Raw genomic sequence first — 18,746 nt, 5'->3', positions numbered from 1 at the left:
TCGTAAGGTTACATATTAGATGATATCATGATGTACTTATCTATATATAACTAAACTTTTATTTAACGGATGATTCTAGTAGACTTAGTAGTAGCCAAGTCACTGTCAATGGAAATATAAAATCCAATGATACATGCATTCGAACCGATCTCAATAGAGACACCGAAATCGAATTAGTTCACCTAAAATGAAAATTAATTTTGCCTAAATCGAAAACACTCGATTGGACTGAAAAGGATATAAATCCACCTCTACGATATAACCCATTTCGTCCTCCACGATATAACTCAAGCCGGACCATCAGTCCATCCTCATAATGCATCAAAGGAAAAGTCATAATCCATGAAAATGAAACTTTCTGGTTGAATCATAAAGTCCATCTTTGTTCGTTATCCATCGTTATAGTAAATGCTGAAATGGCTACCCATGTGGGTGTATACAGCCAGATACATGCAAGTATGCGATAATTACTTAAAATAATATTAAATATATAAAGATAAAATTTTGAGAGACGTGTATGAGTGGACCAAATTTTAATAATAATGTATGTTTCAAATTATTTTCTAAGAAATCAAAGTCAACCGTAAAAGGTCGGCGTTGCAGCTAGCACCCACGCGATATCGTCGAGTCCACAATTTGAGTAAATGTTGTCTTCTTTAATTTATTAATTTGAAAGACAAAGACATATATAGATTTAGAAATTGAAAATTAATAAATTAGAAATGAGTCATTGCATTTTCAAGTTACCACTATACATCCATACCGAGTATCTCACACTTCTTCATTAATAAATCTTCAACGGTAAACAAACTTCCTTTTTAAAAGAAAATGTTCAACTTGGATAGTCTTATAAATTTCATCAATACTTTAGCACTAGCTAAACTAAGCTAAAATGGTTGAGATTGCTTTGCAAAATATTCGAAAAATTGTTTTTACTATTTGATACCCACTTAATTCGAATAAAATATATACAATAAGTGGTGTGTTCCACGTAAGGTTACACACAATATGCAATCGCATCGTCTATCTTGATATAACTTCACTTCGCGACCCCTAGATCATTTATTATGAAATCAAGAAAGAATTTGCGCAAATATTGTGAAGTTGAGAAGGAAAATTCACCAATTTCATAAGATAATTACATGCTCTTCAGTATGCATTAGTTAAACCATACTCGCTCAACTCAGCTCAAGAATCACTCAATCATTTAATTTGAGACCAGACCAGGAAAACCCTAAAGTCAAGCTAGACAAATTATACACGTAAAACATGTGTGAATAATAGAGTTAGTTGTCATTCGTAAGGTTTAGATTAGAAAAAAACGTGTTGAAATGGGTGGTCTAATCTAAACACTCAAATATATTTAAACAGAAATGAAAACAAAAAAAGTTGATGTTAATAAGATGGGGTCTCTCCTGTCACAATAATTTTGGAACTTTATATGATTTCTCAATTCACACTAAAGGATGAGCCCTACACATAACTTTCTCCTGTCAAAAGAACTAGAGCATCTCCTTCTTACTTGTTTCCAGCTCTTTTCCTTTACTTTCTACCGTAGCTTTTTCATTATTTATTTCACCGCATTTAAAGATGTTTTACACTATCAAGTAGTATCAACTATCAACTGCGTAAAATAAAATTTCTTATATATGCGTGACAAATTACATTAATGATATACTGACAATAAAATTTAATAGTAATGTCAATACAACTTGTTCCCACCTCCCGACTTCCGGAAAAGATAAAATCTAACCGTGTACGTATTTTTAAGTGCGGTGGAAACTTTACATTAACGTGTAGTGATTTTCACGAAGTCATCATTATCAATAACTGGTGTATTAATAAAAATTAGTCTGATTAATAATGAGCTGTTCTTGTAAAATTATACCCAAAGTCTAAAAATTGTATCACTTTTTTAGAAATATCAATAGAAGTAAAAAAGAGAAAATAAAATTTTCACGTGCGTCTGATGTGAACACATTAACTCTAAATATTTCCGACGTTTCCATAATCAAAAACAAAAACCATTAAAAAAGACCAAAATAATAACAGTCAAGACTCAAAAAAGTTTGCAAAATAAAGAAAATAAAAATAAACGAAAACCTCAAAGAAAACAAAAAAAAAACAAAAGCCAAATATAAATAGACTCCTTTTGCTCTGTTCTCATTCCGACAACACCAACATAAACACACAAACCCCAACAACAGAAAAATGGAGTTACTATCGACCGTCGCGACTTGGTTCACTCCGACGACTCTTTTCCTCCTTCTCAATCTCATGATCGGCACGATCGTCGTAACCTCTCGACTCGGTTCAGGTTCAAGAAAACATCACCAGCAGCAACATCACGATGGATTCGGGTCGGGTCATGCTCCTGCTCCGTTAGCTAGAGCTCCGTCTATCATCGACAGAGTTAAGTCTATCAATTTCCATCTCTACAAGTTCCCTCATCCGGAAACAGAGATTTTCTCGATGGCGGCTCACCACGACGTAATCGGATCGGATCTTCATGTATACCCGGATCCGAATCCGGCTTCTCCTTTACAACGCGCTCCTTCTCTTTTGGAGCGGGTTAAATCCATCAACATGTCTTCTTATTTCAAGTACCCACACGACGTAACCGGGTCGGATCTTCACTCTCATTCTTATTCCCACCCGGATCGACACCTGGATCCGGCTCCGTTACAACGCGCTCCGTCTCTTCTGGATCGGGTCAAATCGATGAACATGTCGTACTTCAAATTCCAACAGTATAACCCGGAGGAGGAGAATGATAACGCTCATCATCATCATCATCACACGGAACCGACCCGGTTCGAAAATATCCCGACACGGATGGGTCGGGTCGACCCGATTGATATCTCAAAATTCAGAATCCCGGAGGAAGATCAACCAACCGGATCCGGATACAATAACCCAATCAACCCGCCCGGTTTAACTCGGGCTCCTTCGATCTTAGAACGGGTTAAATCCATCAAGCTATCGTCCTTCTACAGATCCGACCCGGAATTAGATCAAAATCCGGATCCGGTTCTCCACGAAGAAGAGCACAACAAGCACGTAAGGAGCAAATCGGAATCGAAAAAACCGGTGAAGAAGAAGAAGAAAGCTTCGACGACGTCGAAGATGACGAAATCGGCGAGCGAGAAATCGGGTTTCGGATTCGCCGGGAGCCACGAGGAAGCGGCGGCGGAGACGGTGGAATCCGTAGAACGAAGAAGACCAGATACGACGAGAGTCGAAAGATCAACATCGTTCGGCGACGGAGAAGATGGCGTCGACGCGAAAGCTTCAGATTTCATCAACAAATTCAAACAGCAGCTAAAACTACAGAGACTCGACTCGATTCTGAGGTACAAGGAGATGCTCAAGGCCAACTGAGAGATGAATAAGAATAATAACTGAAACTGCCTCTCGGTGGAGATTTGTATTCCTCAAGTCACCGCCACCGTCTCCGTCGCGGTTTTTTTTGTTTGCCGCCGTTTTTTCCACAGAGGAGAGTGGAGAATGTCGGAATTACCGATAATGCCCTTGCATGTTGAGGGTATTTAAGTAAATTGTTAATTAGTTTGTTTATGTGGGATTTATTATTATTTTAGTCATTTCATAAAAGACAAAGGGAACAAAAAGAAACGTAGTTTGCTTGGGCGAAGAGTGATATTTGATGTGGTGTGGGCGTTAATATTGGATCTGGGACGTTGTTTTTGCGTCTTAATTCCCACTAATGTTCATCATTACATTATCCAACTTGGCAATATGTTCGACACGTTTCTATTGAACTTTTCAATCGTACTAAAAGAATTTTGTGATCGTGCCATGATGTTTTTCGGGTAAACTCGTTTTCGTAATGTCTTCTCCAACATGCCATTAGAGTTCTACTATCTTAAATGTTTTTTTTTGTACTTACTTACTCCTATTTTATAACAGATTTTTAAGATTATTCGTGGAATGTTATTAACAAAAAAGATTATGAATGAAGTGGCCGATGATATAATTCATATGTTGTCAGATTTATTATGCCTATCAGCCTATATCACATGTGATTGAAATTCTTTTTAGCCTTTTATATTGTTCGGATCATTAATTGGCTAATGGCTAATAGCTATTTATATATACAAAGTCAACAACTAAATATTTTTGAAGACAAATAAAATGAAACTGTTTATTTGACAAAAGAATAAAAATAATAATGAAACTATTTTGATAATTTCTTCTCTGATAAATGATGTTAGGGGAGCTATAATTACTTATATACTTGCTACCCGTCCCCGCACAGTAACAACTTAACAAGTATCTCTTGTAGTAATGTTTAAATTTGATAAGGTTAAGCTTAGAAAAAACATTTATACATTTAATGATTCGCTTAGTACATAAGCATATCCAATTACCGTACTTAAAAGGTTCATTAAATAGATAGTTCAAACCGAACTGATATGATGCTGTTTCAAAACTTCATTTATGTACAACTCAAGAAACTACCCAAAACAAAAACAAAAAACCAACGTATGTGTTAGAAATTGAAACCAAACAGTAAACATTTGAGAATATACGCTGAGGTCACGACTCGTAATCACATTGTAACGGTGTGGTGGAAGCGACGCAATAAAAGAGATTACGTGTCCATAAATTTTTAGTAGATGGATATTTTCAAGAAAATCTCATAGCAGTCACCTACAAGTTGTTTCTTTGCTATACGTTATCGTATTTTCATTGACAATTAAATGGGATAGACTTTGAATTGATTCAACAAATCAAAAACTTGTAAGATAAGGGTGTATACGTCGTAATAATGAGGGTTTTTGAAATCAAGTGATCCGAATCAAAACCCATCCACCCATTCTTGGCCACGAAATTAATATTTGGAATCTTTTATGTTTTTTTCACTCGTGGCTCGAAAAAGACTTTGGGTCATTCCTGATTTTATTTTAATCTTCATCTTAATCATCACACATCATCCATTCATCCCTATCTCTTTAGCTTACTATTCTTTTGCTTAACAAAACAATTTCAAACTTCAAATTCAGTTTCGATTTCTTCTACCATTAGCTTAAGATATTTTATATCTCCTCTCTAACCGAATAGTTCATTTGTTTTGCAGCTCCGTGGTGCTTTCAAATACACTTTACTCTCTTAAATATAAAGGCCGCTCGTATAAAGTTTCAGAAAGAAAAACATTCAACAAAGTTTAGTTTAGAAATATTTTAACAACAAAATTCAATATATTCATCCGGTGTTATATATTTAACATTCATGGCAAAAAGAAAAGAAATAATAAAACAAAATCGAATTCAATTCAAATTAGGTATTAAGGCTGTTTTAAACGAACAAAAGTGTCTGGGTGGTGTAGTCGGTTATCACGCTAGTCTCACACACTAGAGGTCCCCGGTTCGAACCCGGGCTCAGACATCACAATTTCTTTTTTTTTTTTATTTCCACTATATTTTTCGAATTGCCCATTCATAAAACTTTCAGATGCTGCTATTAAAGGTAATCCGGCCGTCAGTAAAAGGCCGAACTAATTACATAGACAGTTAGAGAAAGCTAGGCCTAGCCCATTACGTACACACTTCATAGCTTCTAGTGAGTGATTTCATATTCATGAATTTGAAGTTTTTCCAACTTTCAATTTATAACTAAGTGTGGCAATCATCTTTACTTTGGTTAAGTTGTACAAGGATTCCTATTTCCCAACATCGTTGAATTCTAGAAAATATATTTTATGATTTTTTTTTCTTTTCTTAAAAGTTCCATTTTAATTTCTTTTGATATTGTATAAATATAACTAACTTAGCTAAGATAAAACTTCATTTTAGTGGATCAAAATTGGTTTCTGATTAAACTGCATTAGTACATTTGGGTAGTTATAGTAAAAAAACAATGAAAGATACATATATGGAAAAACACTACAAGAAAACACGTCTATTGCGATGGAAGAATTCATAGCAAATCCCTCGCAAATAGGCAAAAACGAGGAAATTGCGAGGAACACACTTCCCTCGCAAATCATTTCTCGCAAATTGGTCAACGTCGCAAATCTCTCACAACTTTTGCGAGAAAAAAATGCCCTCGCAAAAACAACACAAATTGCGAGGGACAATATCAATAGCAGATTCCTTGCAACTTAATTCAAGCAATTCCCTCGCAAACTTTGCGATGGCTTTGCGAGTTTTATTTTCGTCGCAACAGCTGAGGTTTGAATGATGAATTATACATTTTGTAATTATGATTATATTCAAATTATGCAAATTAATTATGATTATTTTCTAATTATGCAAACTAAAATTCATAATTAGCCAAAAAAACTTTTAATTAAAACTGAAAATAAACTTGTAAATTACAAAATGTTGTTAGAATTACATAAACATAAGTTCAAAACATAAATTGAAACACAACTAAAAGTTCAAATTCAAGTTCAAGAACAAGAGACCATCAAACAGAAGTAAAGTTCAAGAACAAGAGACCCTGCGCTGGTCTCGTGGTATCTCCTGCTCCGGTATCAATGATGGCATCAGTCTCACGTCGGGGAAATCTTGCTGCAAATTCAGGGTCCTTCTCAGATAGATAATCGAAGTAGGCATCGTAGCAATGCATCTTCTGAGTATTTTGTTGCAACTTTAATGCATAATCTTCTAACTGAGTAGACTGACTTGCAAGAACAGCTTCGGCCTGAGAAAGCTTCTCAGCTAGAATGATTGGATCTTCAGTCGGAGTAGGCGTGAGAACAACATGAGCTGAAGATGCTTCACTTTGCATATTACCGACTCCATATATCCTGTTTTTCTTCTTCGGAGCAACTTGCAAACAACAAAAAAACAGAGACACAATGTAAAGTTCAAAGATATGAAACAAGTGAAAACCAAAACACAATGTAAAGTTCAAGAATTTACCTCAGCAAAAATTCGGTTCTTCATACTAACTGACAATCCGCCAGAAGCACTACTCTCTATATTGTCGCCTAAGCATAGACCAGTTTCAGCCTCAGTTATCCTCGATGACACTTCATTGTATACCTTCTCAGATACTCCATCCACAAACGACCCATCAGGTTTCCTATGAGTATCTTCTAGGACTTTCAAGAAATCAGGAAGTGCCTCACCAGTCATCTCCGACTAAACAAAGATACGAAACAACAAAGTATTAGACTAAAGCAAGAATTTATAAGTAATTGTACTAAATAACTAACTTAACGTACTTACATGTTTTTGTTCATGGGCTTTAAAGGAGGTCTGACCAGACCACTGTTTATGCATTAAAGTGCTATCAGGATCACTGTATCGAGCATTTCGACTGTTGATACTCTTTTCCTCATATTTTGGTTCACACCAAAACTTGACCAAGCCTTCTCATACTTTAGGATCAAGCCACCGCGGCATTGCATCATCACCTTTTACTCTCCACTTAGACTTCCACCGAGACACTTGATCAGTCATTCGGGTCTTCAACTTGCTTTCAAACTCTTCTCGAACTCTCCCATTGATGGACTGGTCCGAGTTATATGTTTGCTTGTAAAAACATAACATGAATCAGAATCAAGTAAGTAAAAACAAAATCTGTAATTTAAACAAATCAACAAACATTTAACTTAGCGCAAACGTTTCAAACCACCAGTTTACAACCGCACCTGGTGTTTGGGTCCAATTGGCATGAACTTCTTTGAAATCTCTTTCAAAGATGGCCCGAACAGTAGCAGCAACCGAAGGATCCTGGTCAAACCTACAAAATACAAGAGAAAAGGGAATGAGGATCAATGAAAAATAGATCTAAAAAATTAGACAACCCTAACTACATTCTTACCATAGAGTACCCGGAGGGCGTTTAGGGTCCAGTTTCTTTAAGCAAGCACGACCGGGACTTGCAAGTACCTCTTCCAAAGTAAAAAAAGAGGTCTGAGGAGACACAACGTTGGCACGCGAAGCCGAATGCTGTGGTGGAAGATGATCTTCCACCGCCGGTGAGGTTCCTTGACGATTATCTTGGATCACCAATGAGGTACCTTGCTAGGAGGGGGGAGAAGCTACCCTTGGAGCAGAGGCAGAAGAAGGTAACCTTCGAGAAGGGATGGGAGGAGATAGCCCTTGAGAAGATATAAATCTTATGTAAATGTTTTGGCCCGCAGAATGATTTTGGTTCTCTTGAGAAGACATCTAAAAAACAATTCCAAAAACCTAAATTAAAACCCTCAAATTCGATATAATTAGAACCCTAAAACCAAATTAGATTAAAACCCTAAATTCGAATTAGGTAAAAACCCTAAAATTGATATAATTAGAACCCTTAAACCAAATTAGATTAAAATCCTAAATTCGAATTAGGTAAAAACCCTAAAATTGTAATTCGAAACCCTAAAATTGAATTACATAAAAACCCTAAATCGAATAAAAACCCTAAATCGAATAAAAACCCTAAATCGAAAAACCCTAAATCGAAATCCTAAATCAAAAAACCCTAAATCAAAACCCTACACATATCGATCTAATAAGAACCCTAACAACAGAAGAAGAGAGAGGAGGAGGAGATTAGTCGGAGAAGGGATGAGAGGAGGAGTATACTAACCAGAGAAGGGATGGGAGGAGGAGTAGACAACCGGAGAAGGGATGAGAGGAGGAGTAGACAACCGGAGAATGGTTGGGAGGAGGAGTAGACAACCGGAGAAGGGATGAGGGGAGGAGTAGACAACCGGAGAAGGGTTGAGAGGAGGAGTAGACAACCGGAGAAGAATGAAATCGGAAGAAGAAGAAACCAAAGAAGAAGAAGACTGTTTAGGGTTTGTCGGCTGCGAGTGTTGGGTTTGAGCTGCGCTCAAACTAGGTTTTTTAGTTATATAGGAAATTAACGGCGTCGCAACTCCAACGCAAAATTTGCTAGGGGTTTACTAGAGTCCCTCGCAAAAGCATCGCAAACATTAATTAATATAAATTTTCATATTTAGAGTTTTTGCGAGTAAATTGCGAGGGAACGTAGCAAATCCCTCGCAAAGGCTTTAGGGTTTAGGATTTGCTATTGTCATTAGTGCCCTATCTTTGATTATAAATCTTGAATGATATCATTTTAATCATTAATAGTAATGTAATTAGTCTTAAGGGTTTAGGTTCAAGGGTTTAAAGTTTTTATTTGCGAGGGAATTGCTATGTTTTGAGTATTTTGCGATGGATTTGCGATTTATTTGCTATGTGTCTAGCAAATCAGTCGCAAATTTGTCGTAAACCTTGAATATCTAATTTGTAAAAACCATCAAAATAATTTATAAAAATTAGTTAAATAAACTTTCAAGTATATTATAAGGTCTAATGGTGCCATCATACTCTTTTCTATCATCAAAATTTCCAAAATTGTCCAATTTTGCATCTTACTCCAAACATGATGATCTTCTACACTATATCATATATATGTTCATTACATTGAGACAAATATTTGCCAAATTGTCCAATTCTCCAACAATTTTGTGTTGCACTGCTATCTTTGATTATAAGTCTTGGATTCATCTTTAATCATTAATAGTAATGTAATTAGTCTTTAGGGTTTAGGGTTAAGGATTAAGGGTTTAGGGTTGTTATTTGCGAGGGAATTGCTATGTATTGAGTAGTTTGCGATGGATTTGTGACGAATTTGCTATGGGTCTAGCAAATCAGTCGCAAATTTGTCGCAAACCTTGAATATCTAATTTGTAAAAACCATCAAAATAATTTTTAAAAATTAGTCAAATTAATTTTCAAGTATATTATAAGGTCCAATGGTGTCATCATACTCTTTTCTATCATCAAACTTTCCAAAATTGTCCAATTTTGCATCTTACTCTAAACATGATGATCTTCTACACTATATCACATATATGTTCATTACATTGAGACAAGTATTTGCCAAATTGTCCAATTCTCCAACAATTTTGTGTTGCACTGCTATCTTTAATTGTAAGTCTGGGATTCATCATTTTAATCATTAATAATAATGTAATTAATCTTTAGGGTTTAGGGTTAAGGGTTAAGGGTTTATTTGCAAGGGAATTGCTATGTTTTGAGTAATTTGGGATGGATTTGCGATGAATTTGCTATGGGTCTAGCAAATCAGTCGCCAATATGTCGCAAACCTTGAATATCTAATTTATAAAAACCATCAAAATAATGTTAAAATTTAGTAAATTCACCTTATGAACACATTCAAATGTATTTCAGAATAATTATATTAAGTTTTGTAATATTTATAAAAAATTATTTTCCTAACTTTGCAATGGATTTACTATGGCTTTCGCAATTCACTCGCAATTCTATAGCAAATTCGCTATGGACTATGTTTTCGCAAAATCGTCGCAATATTGCGATGGATTTGTGAGGAAGGGGACCTTCCCAACGAATTTGTCGTAAATGCCTCACAATTGAGCAGCGGATTTTCGACGACTGTATTCTTCACAATTTTGCGAGGGATATGCTAGGAGTTTTTTTATTTCTTGTAAATCTCTCGCAAATCTACCGCAAACTTGCGAAAGCTATACTCCATCGCAACGTGTCCTCGCAAAAAACTTGTTTTTTTGTAGTGAAAACTGTACCAGAATAAACCAAAACCGGTTAATAGTATAATAAGGTACACACTATCGGGACGTCCGGTTACGTCATATTCCCGGTTCTTTATGCTTGTTAGATATTGTGGGGCTACACATTGGAAAGCTGAGAAGATATTCGTAGATTCGATCAAACGTTCATAGGCCAGATTACGTACACTTCTCCCACTTGAGAGACTCGACTTAGACCCAACTAAAAGTTTACATCCCAAAAAGGTTTATACATCACCCGTATCATAACATCTATATATCCATTCTCATGAAATTTCTTGTTTGACTAAACAAACCAAATCACAGAAACATCAATGTCCGAATATATTTCGAAGTATCAAAACTCAAAATTAAAGCATCTTTATCGATCCATTCCAAGACGTTTAATAAAGAAGTTGGCACCAAAAGAAAAGAAAAAAGTATTCCACTCCTCACAATCTTTTATTATTATCTATCAACAAATAATCATTATTATTTTTTTTGTTACAAAACAAACATAATTATGGAACAAAATTTTCAACTATATATAATTGATAATACGGAAAAAGTAAAATCTAACCATTAGATTTGTTGTATTCGGACTCGTTGATCGTGTAGTTAGGTTTATGCATGTTTTCTATAAGGTTCCATGATTTTAATTTATAATCGTTGTTTTCGTTTCTTATTATATACGAGCTACAAAGAGAGAGAGGGAGAGAAAAGATTAAACAAATTTCGCGATCCTAATAAAATCGTGATGAAAATATACACTGATCACATCAAGTTGCACACGGCTAACAAGACTATAATTAGTTAATTACTACTGTCAAAAAAAAAAAAAAAAAGACTAATTTTTACTCTCTTTAATTTTCCTTTTTGGACAAACAACTATTTTTACTCTTGAAAGTTGAAACTTAAACCTTATGTTGATTGATGGCATATGTCTCACATTTGGCGATATAACCATATCTTTTTCACACAGATTTTCAAAAGTTAGAACAGCATTATTTTTCACAAGTTTCAAGATAGGACTTTCATTGTTTCTTACGAAAGAAGTTTGTGAGAAAGTTTATCGTACCAAATCAATCACGTCCGTCAAATGTGAGGAAAAACAAAACAAGAGAGATCGAAAAGACATGAATAATGGCAGAGAATCCAAGTAATTTTTTCTTTGTTTCATAGAAAAGAGCTGTAAGGAAATTTCCAAGATCTTGGACCCACGTCCAAGATTCCCTCATAACCATTTTCTTCAAAATCTTACCTGTTTTATCTCTAAGACACTTTGATTTGGTCGAAGATCGAGTTGATCTTGTCGTAGGATCCTGCCAGTGTCTAATTAATGTCACATTCTCTCTTCCGACACATTTCACAATCGTATAAAGCATGTCCTACGTGTCTCGTTTTTATCATGTCCAAGACTGTTTAGTTGTATCTGTTCAAAGACATATGTGTCTTTTGTAGTATGTGTAATGTGTAATGTGTAATGTGTAATGTGTGTATTTTTCGTGTAAGTACGTGATATACAGCAGACACCATGTTATATACAATATACTATATAATCGTAAGTTCGTATAACTATTTGTTTATTAGTTGACTAAGTAGTAAACAATACTTTTCCGTGAGAATTAGAGTCAGAATCAATAGTTTGGACCGGTATTTTGTTTCTTGTTAATATAATTGAGAGATAAATTTCTTCTTCACGTAATGATTTAGAATCGAATGGTTGAAAGCCTTTTTTAAAGCTAACCATACTTTTTTAAAGCCTTCGAAATCAATTAAACAGTAGCAATAGTTTGCTTAACGTATTGAGATATTATATCCATGCGAACCAGTTTTGTTACCAAGGAAATTTCAGTTAAGTTTGACTTACAAAAACTTTGTTTTATTTATATATGTAAGGGGAAAACATTAGCTTTTATCTTGTATTATCAGTATAATCGTAATCATTTTGTCATAATAAAGAAAACCGGACAATATATTTTCTGACTTTAAATATAGTACATTCGAATATCTATCCGACAAATGTAAAACAACCATATTTTACTCTTGTAGGTTCCTTATTTCTAACGATCATATTTTGATTGTAATATAATCTTGTTTCTTAGCTTCCTCACATTTATCATATTTCTTTAGAAAAGATTTGAGGATGATTTTATTTGACTTTTTGTTTTATTGTGTTTTCTCTCTAACATTCTTTCTCTTCTAACTTGTGTTGATCTAATCGTGAATAGTATAGTCAAGATTTTTGATTCATAGATAAATTATGATTACGATGTGAGACCAATTTATAAATGATATATATATATATATATGAAGATACTGTATAGAAATAAATCAAAATAAGTTAGAAATATGTAGATATAAATACAACAAATAATACCGATTGGTAACTAAAAATGAACAAGTATATCATAATTTTGTAATAAACCTATATATAATCGATTATCTCATATATATGTTGGAAGATAACAGTTACACGATAATTTACAGAAAATAAAAGAACATGAAATAAAGAAAAACTCTTATATAAACCCCACATTCTGTTATTCGTAATTGTTATAGTTAAATTTCGTTTTAGAACTATTTATGGAGAAGAAATGGGAAAAAAGTTTTGGTCCTTATTATAAACAAAACCTTATTTCAGTTGGTGTAAAGTTTACAGAAAACAAAAGAACATGAAATAAAAGTACAGCTAGTGATGGGTGTGATGGAACTATCGAGGGATCTAGTCAAAGATTACGATATCAATTGTGGAATTCTAATGTAATTTGGATATGAGAATTGTAACACGAGCATATACACATCAAACGATTTGACGATCAAAATAATGTACCATACAAAGTTATTATTTTAAAAGAGCATATCAGTGAACAAGATTTACCAAAAAAAAAAAAAACGTTGTGCAATTTCATTTTTCAATATATGTTGGTGGTTGTATAAACGGTATTAGTACTTATTTTAAAAAAAAAATTATACATCAGAAGATATCACTTCATCGCATTATCATATATATCCTCTTCCTCTACTGAAATCATCCAAAACCCTGTAGAACATAACAGTATGTTCGAACAACCAATTCAGTTAGTGTGGAAATATGAATATTATATGTTGCTTTATATAACAATATCAAGTTAACAGATATCTCGACTTTTAAATGGATATTTTTCTATAAACCATTTCAATGAAAAATATGTACAACGAAGAGAAGTGGTCCACTACACTTAGAATCCCTACGAAGATCTGCATGAATCTATATTAGTCCCCACTTTCACTTTCCTTTTTCCTTTTATTACCAAACCTAATTATTATAAATCGTATGGACTAAATTACCACATCCACATAACATTTTAATTATGTTCACTACTAACTCAGTTTGTTTTTGTTTCTCGAAACTCGTAAAATTTTAAAACTATGGTAAGGGTAAGGGTAAGGGTACTTACTATCACCAGTTAAGAAAATTCAAATCAGTTAATGACTTTCACCGATACGTCGATCACATGCTCGGTCTATCATAAAACTCATATATTTTCATTTTTGTATCTCGATCAAAATATGTCTACATTAATGAAACTACAGATATTACTAAAATAATTTCTGATTTGTTTGACAAACAAACATCCAAGATTATAAAATTTTATAAAACTCATATGTTTTTAGCTGTTTGCTTTTACTGTTTTATTTACAGCCATACCAAATCTATTTTACAGTCTTCACATGTTTAAAGAAATTATGTTCAAACCAACATCTTAAAAAAGGGTTTTGATAATTAAAAACAAAAAAACTTATTATAAAACATAAATTGAAATGTAGATGCTACCAAACTTCCCAATAACTTCTGAATTTTGAACTCTCCATCTATTAATTACATTTCTCCATCAAAAAACGAAAATGTATATGCGTATGCCTTTATTTTCTGACATACGTATAACGTTTTGGTACGTGTATAATGCAATAATGCTTTTTTTTGTACGTATTAATCGTCAAGTTTTGGCCGACTGTGATGATCTGTTGTTGTACTTGATGTTGAAAACGTGGGTGTCAGACTGACTTGATTAATCCGCACTTTAAACGCATTTGAAATGAACTAATCCGCACTTTTTTGTTTGTTAAAATAAAACACCTAACAGTCACTATTTATTCACGTGACAAGTTTAAAGAGCTTTGATCGTGGTTTTACTATCTTTATGATGTTTCTGATCCCATCTACACCAATATATATTCATCCATCATTGCTTAATTCCACTCCCCCTTAAACTCTAATCTCAAAATATATACTAATCAAAGTATATGCATGAATGATGTTCTGATATTTCTCAAAGGAATTAATGATTGATCTATACAATTCCACTCTCATGGGACCATGCATTGTGTCTATATGTGTGTTTCTGTATGGTATGTATCTATAGATGCACACGAATATAAATGTGAAATCTATGTGGTTTAATTTTTAGGTAAAACCCTTAACCAAAAACAAGATTAAGGTGAATTGTTTTTTTTTTTTTTTGTTTAATGTTAAAATTTATACCAAATAAAGAAATTTTTTATATTTTACAATGGAAACCCAAAAACACACCAAACTCTAAAACAGAGAAAACAATGGAACCAAAATAAAAATCAAGGAGAGATATATCTTGATATATATCTTGAGCTTATGCCACACTTAAAGTGGGCCAGAGATACAACCAAAATAAAAATCAAAGAGAGAGTAGCGAAGAGAAGGATCGTCGGGCGAGAAGAAGATGAGTCGGTTACTCATGGTGCGATCGATAAGAATGACTTGTTATTTTGCTCAAATTGAACTTCAACTAATTTTTAGGTCCAAACGTTTCGCAAGGTAAATAGTTAGAATGAAAGTTTTGCACACGCCCGAGAGGAATTAAACTGTACAAGATAAGCTCTACATCTACTTAGATGGCAATAACACTAGCCAATTATGAGAATCCAAAAAAAAAAAAAACCAATTATCAGAATCCATTTTTTTCGCCAAACTCGTTTATCATAATTTATAAAAGTACAATACTTATTGGTGCGCCGCACATGCGTTTAGAATCTTATAATGATGAATGGATAATATAAATGAAGGGAACATATAAGGAGCATGATGATGCATGGCCAAAAAAAGGTTTAAGACAACTCAAAATACTATTTACTTTATTTAAATTAAAAGGGATACGAATATAACAAAATGTGCCCACGAGTTGAAATCATTACCCTTAAATCCTTTAAAAAACAATCTCGCCAATCCAGTTCCATTATTATTACAACTTATGCAGCTCATGGAATTTTATTGATTTTCTCGGTAATTTTTATTAAATTCTTTTTAGCACAAACTTTAATCACTTGTCGTTTTGGTCGTCGCTCATAGATTATTTTCTTAAAATCACCATTAATAAATTCACGACACGAAGTTGGAAAGGAAGAAAATGACAACCACACGTGCGTCTGGCACAGTTTTGCTGTCCGGCTGTAATGCTGTATGTCTTTTTTACTTTTCTTACATACTAGTATAAAATTTCAATCGAGAATCCTAAAAAATTAGCCATGTGCTCAGAAGAACGATTATGGTTAAAACAAATCATCCTAGAAAATAATAATAATATGAAAAATAATAATATTGTGAGAACTGAGAAGTGAGAACCTAATAAAAAAAATTGAACGAGGGTGTCAATGAAAATGACATATAGGAATATGTGTGATCAAATTGAACTAAACGATTCAGTATATTTCAATTCCACTGAGCAAGTGAGCATAACTATTTTGTATCCCTCCTAACTATACTCGTTCTTATCTTGTTATATAATTGCTTAAAATATTTCAGTTCACTTAATAAATAACAGTAAAACATTCATAAAAGTTATGCAAATGTGTTTTTGCAGCGACAACAAGTTAACATGTGGCAAAAGAAGCAAACATAACGAAATCTTGAGGATATTCCATGTCTTGCTTTTTATTGTTTATTTAACGCGGCACAATGATTAATCACGAATCTACGAAGTTTGGCCTACGATTGTTTTTAATTGAAATTGACAAAATAGTTTATTACATCCCTTTTTAATATTTTATCAGCACTTTTCGATAGCCGTAAGGAAGAAGATCTCATAGATTCTTTTGATGATGACCTAATTGTGACAAGGAAACATCATCTAGTAGGGATATTCATGAGAAATATTCTCCAACAAAAGAACATTAATTTATGCAAAGTGTTATAGATCCGACTGGTTTCTACAGTTTTAACAAAATGATAATAAATATTTATATTTTTGTACACTTATAAAAGAAGAATATAAAATTAGCCATCAAAGAAAATGCGGATTGTATTTGTTAACATGGATGATTAGCGGTTTGATCAACATAATCGAATAAGAAAACATTTTTCTATATATATAGAAGAAAAAAACCATGTTCGCTTGGTGAATTTTAAAAGACAATTGTAAATCATACATTTTTCAATATTTAAATGATGTGCTGCAGCTACTTCTTACATCTGTTTGTTTTGATTAGTAACAGAATAAATAGTTCATGCACAAACCATCTCCAAAAGATACTACAAGTTTAAGTCGATTTATAAACCCATCTATACTAAATAAAACTCCATATTTGAAACTTGCTTGGTTGTTTGCAGTAGTGTTTTCATTTTCAGCCATAAGAAAATAAAACATTATTGAGCTGATACGGAATTCTCACAGGTTTCTTGATCTAAAGTTCAAATATCTTCTTGTTATTTTTCTAAACATCATCAAAAAACAAAATTTGTATAGACTGAAAGTTCGAGGCAATTTGAACTCCCATTAATTAAATAAAAAACCTTAATTAGCCAAGTTCTAATATAAAAGTCTGATCAATCCGAAGGTTGGGATAACGACATGTCCCCGGGGAAAATATATATGGTACATGGTGATCTAAGGCCAATCTCCAATCCCCATGATGATTATGGTACATGCTCATATACTTCTTTTTGCTATTTACAACTAATCACTGTTATAATGGGGATTATATATGATGGTGGTGGTGGTGATGATGGCACATTATATTACAATATTATGTTAGTTCTATTATCAGTTAATCAATTTATTAGTTTAATCTACGATATTAGGCCATTAAGTGTTTATTTGAAATATAGTGATTAATTCTTTATAGACATGCATATACATTTAGTTACATCTAATTTGGATTTTTATTCATGGCATCCAAACTGCATTTCCCGATTATGAAAACCATATTATACATTCAAGGTTTGAGATGTGAATTGCTAATTTTTTTTTCTTGACACAGTGTATCAATATACTACAGAATCTATCAATGTAATAATAATGTACAAAATGGACCGTGGAATATTTTTCCAAAACCATTTGACCAGCGAGCGACATCGTGCGTGTTTAAACAGTTACAGGCTTACAGCTAATCTTGTTGTCTATTGAAAGTTGAAACCAGTGGTTTGTAAATTTAGAGTCTCACGTGACTCTGTGTGATAATATTACAGAACTTATATGATGTATTAATATTAATTTAATACATAATAATTTAATAATGTTACTCGGCTAACTATTTTGATGGCTCAAATTCGTTTAATTAGTATAGGAATATGCATGTAATAAGTTATTACATTAAAAGATATTAGTAGTAAAATAGTAATAAATATTAGCTGATACTCCATTACACAAGAATAAATTTTGTTTCAAATAATTTAAAACGGGGTTAATTAAACTCGTTAGTTATTACTACACAGAAGAGACTCGCACAAAGTAACTTACACAAAGAAAAGAAAAAAAAAAACAAGAACCCGTCCAATACATGTGTCTACATGCGTGGCTATAAATATACAGCTACTACTACTCTTCATTGGCACAAATCAAGCTTAAGTGTCGATTAAAACAAAGCAAAAAAAGTTCTCAGAAGAAAAAAAAATATATGGCGAGTAATAGTTTTCGTTCACAAATTCATCTTGGAGTAATAATAATTTTAATCATCATTACTCTTTTAACTCCGATCACAACCTACAACACATCACCACAACCATGGAATATTCTTTCCCACAACGACTTTGCCGGAAAACTCACCACCGCCTCCTCCTCCATCGAATCAGCCGCCACAGATTTTGGCCACGTCACCAAAATCTTCCCATCCGCCGTCTTAAACCCTTCCTCCGTCGAAGACATCACTGATCTCGTAAAACTCTCTTATGACTCTCAACCCTCTTTCACTCTAGCTGCTCGTGGCCACGGAC

The 18,746-nt window shown here is 33.4% G+C and overlaps 1 protein-coding gene and 1 non-coding gene across 2 annotated transcripts; both read left to right on the top strand.

Moving 5' to 3' along the window:
* Window positions 2,139–3,940, top strand: LOC104726242. The gene has a single exon (XM_010445055.1). The coding sequence runs from the start codon at window positions 2,212–2,214 to the stop codon at window positions 3,379–3,381; it is 1,170 nt and encodes a 389-aa protein (XP_010443357.1). The 5' UTR covers window positions 2,139–2,211; the 3' UTR covers window positions 3,382–3,940.
* TRNAV-CAC lies at window positions 5,333–5,406 on the top strand. Its single transcript has one exon. It is a non-coding gene; the product is annotated as a tRNA-Val (tRNA).

This window comes from Camelina sativa, chromosome 11 (assembly GCF_000633955.1).
Source record: "Camelina sativa cultivar DH55 chromosome 11, Cs, whole genome shotgun sequence".
Classification (NCBI taxonomy): Eukaryota; Viridiplantae; Streptophyta; class Magnoliopsida; order Brassicales; family Brassicaceae; genus Camelina; species Camelina sativa.
The sequence above is the reverse complement of the archived record's forward strand: the minus strand, read 5'-3'. Positions and strand labels throughout refer to the sequence as shown.

What these genes read in the sequence shown, in the direction of transcription:
- LOC104726242 (XM_010445055.1), top strand. Translation starts at nt 2,212, where the DNA reads ATGGAGTTACTATCGACCGTCGCGACTTGGTTCACTCCGACGACTCTT.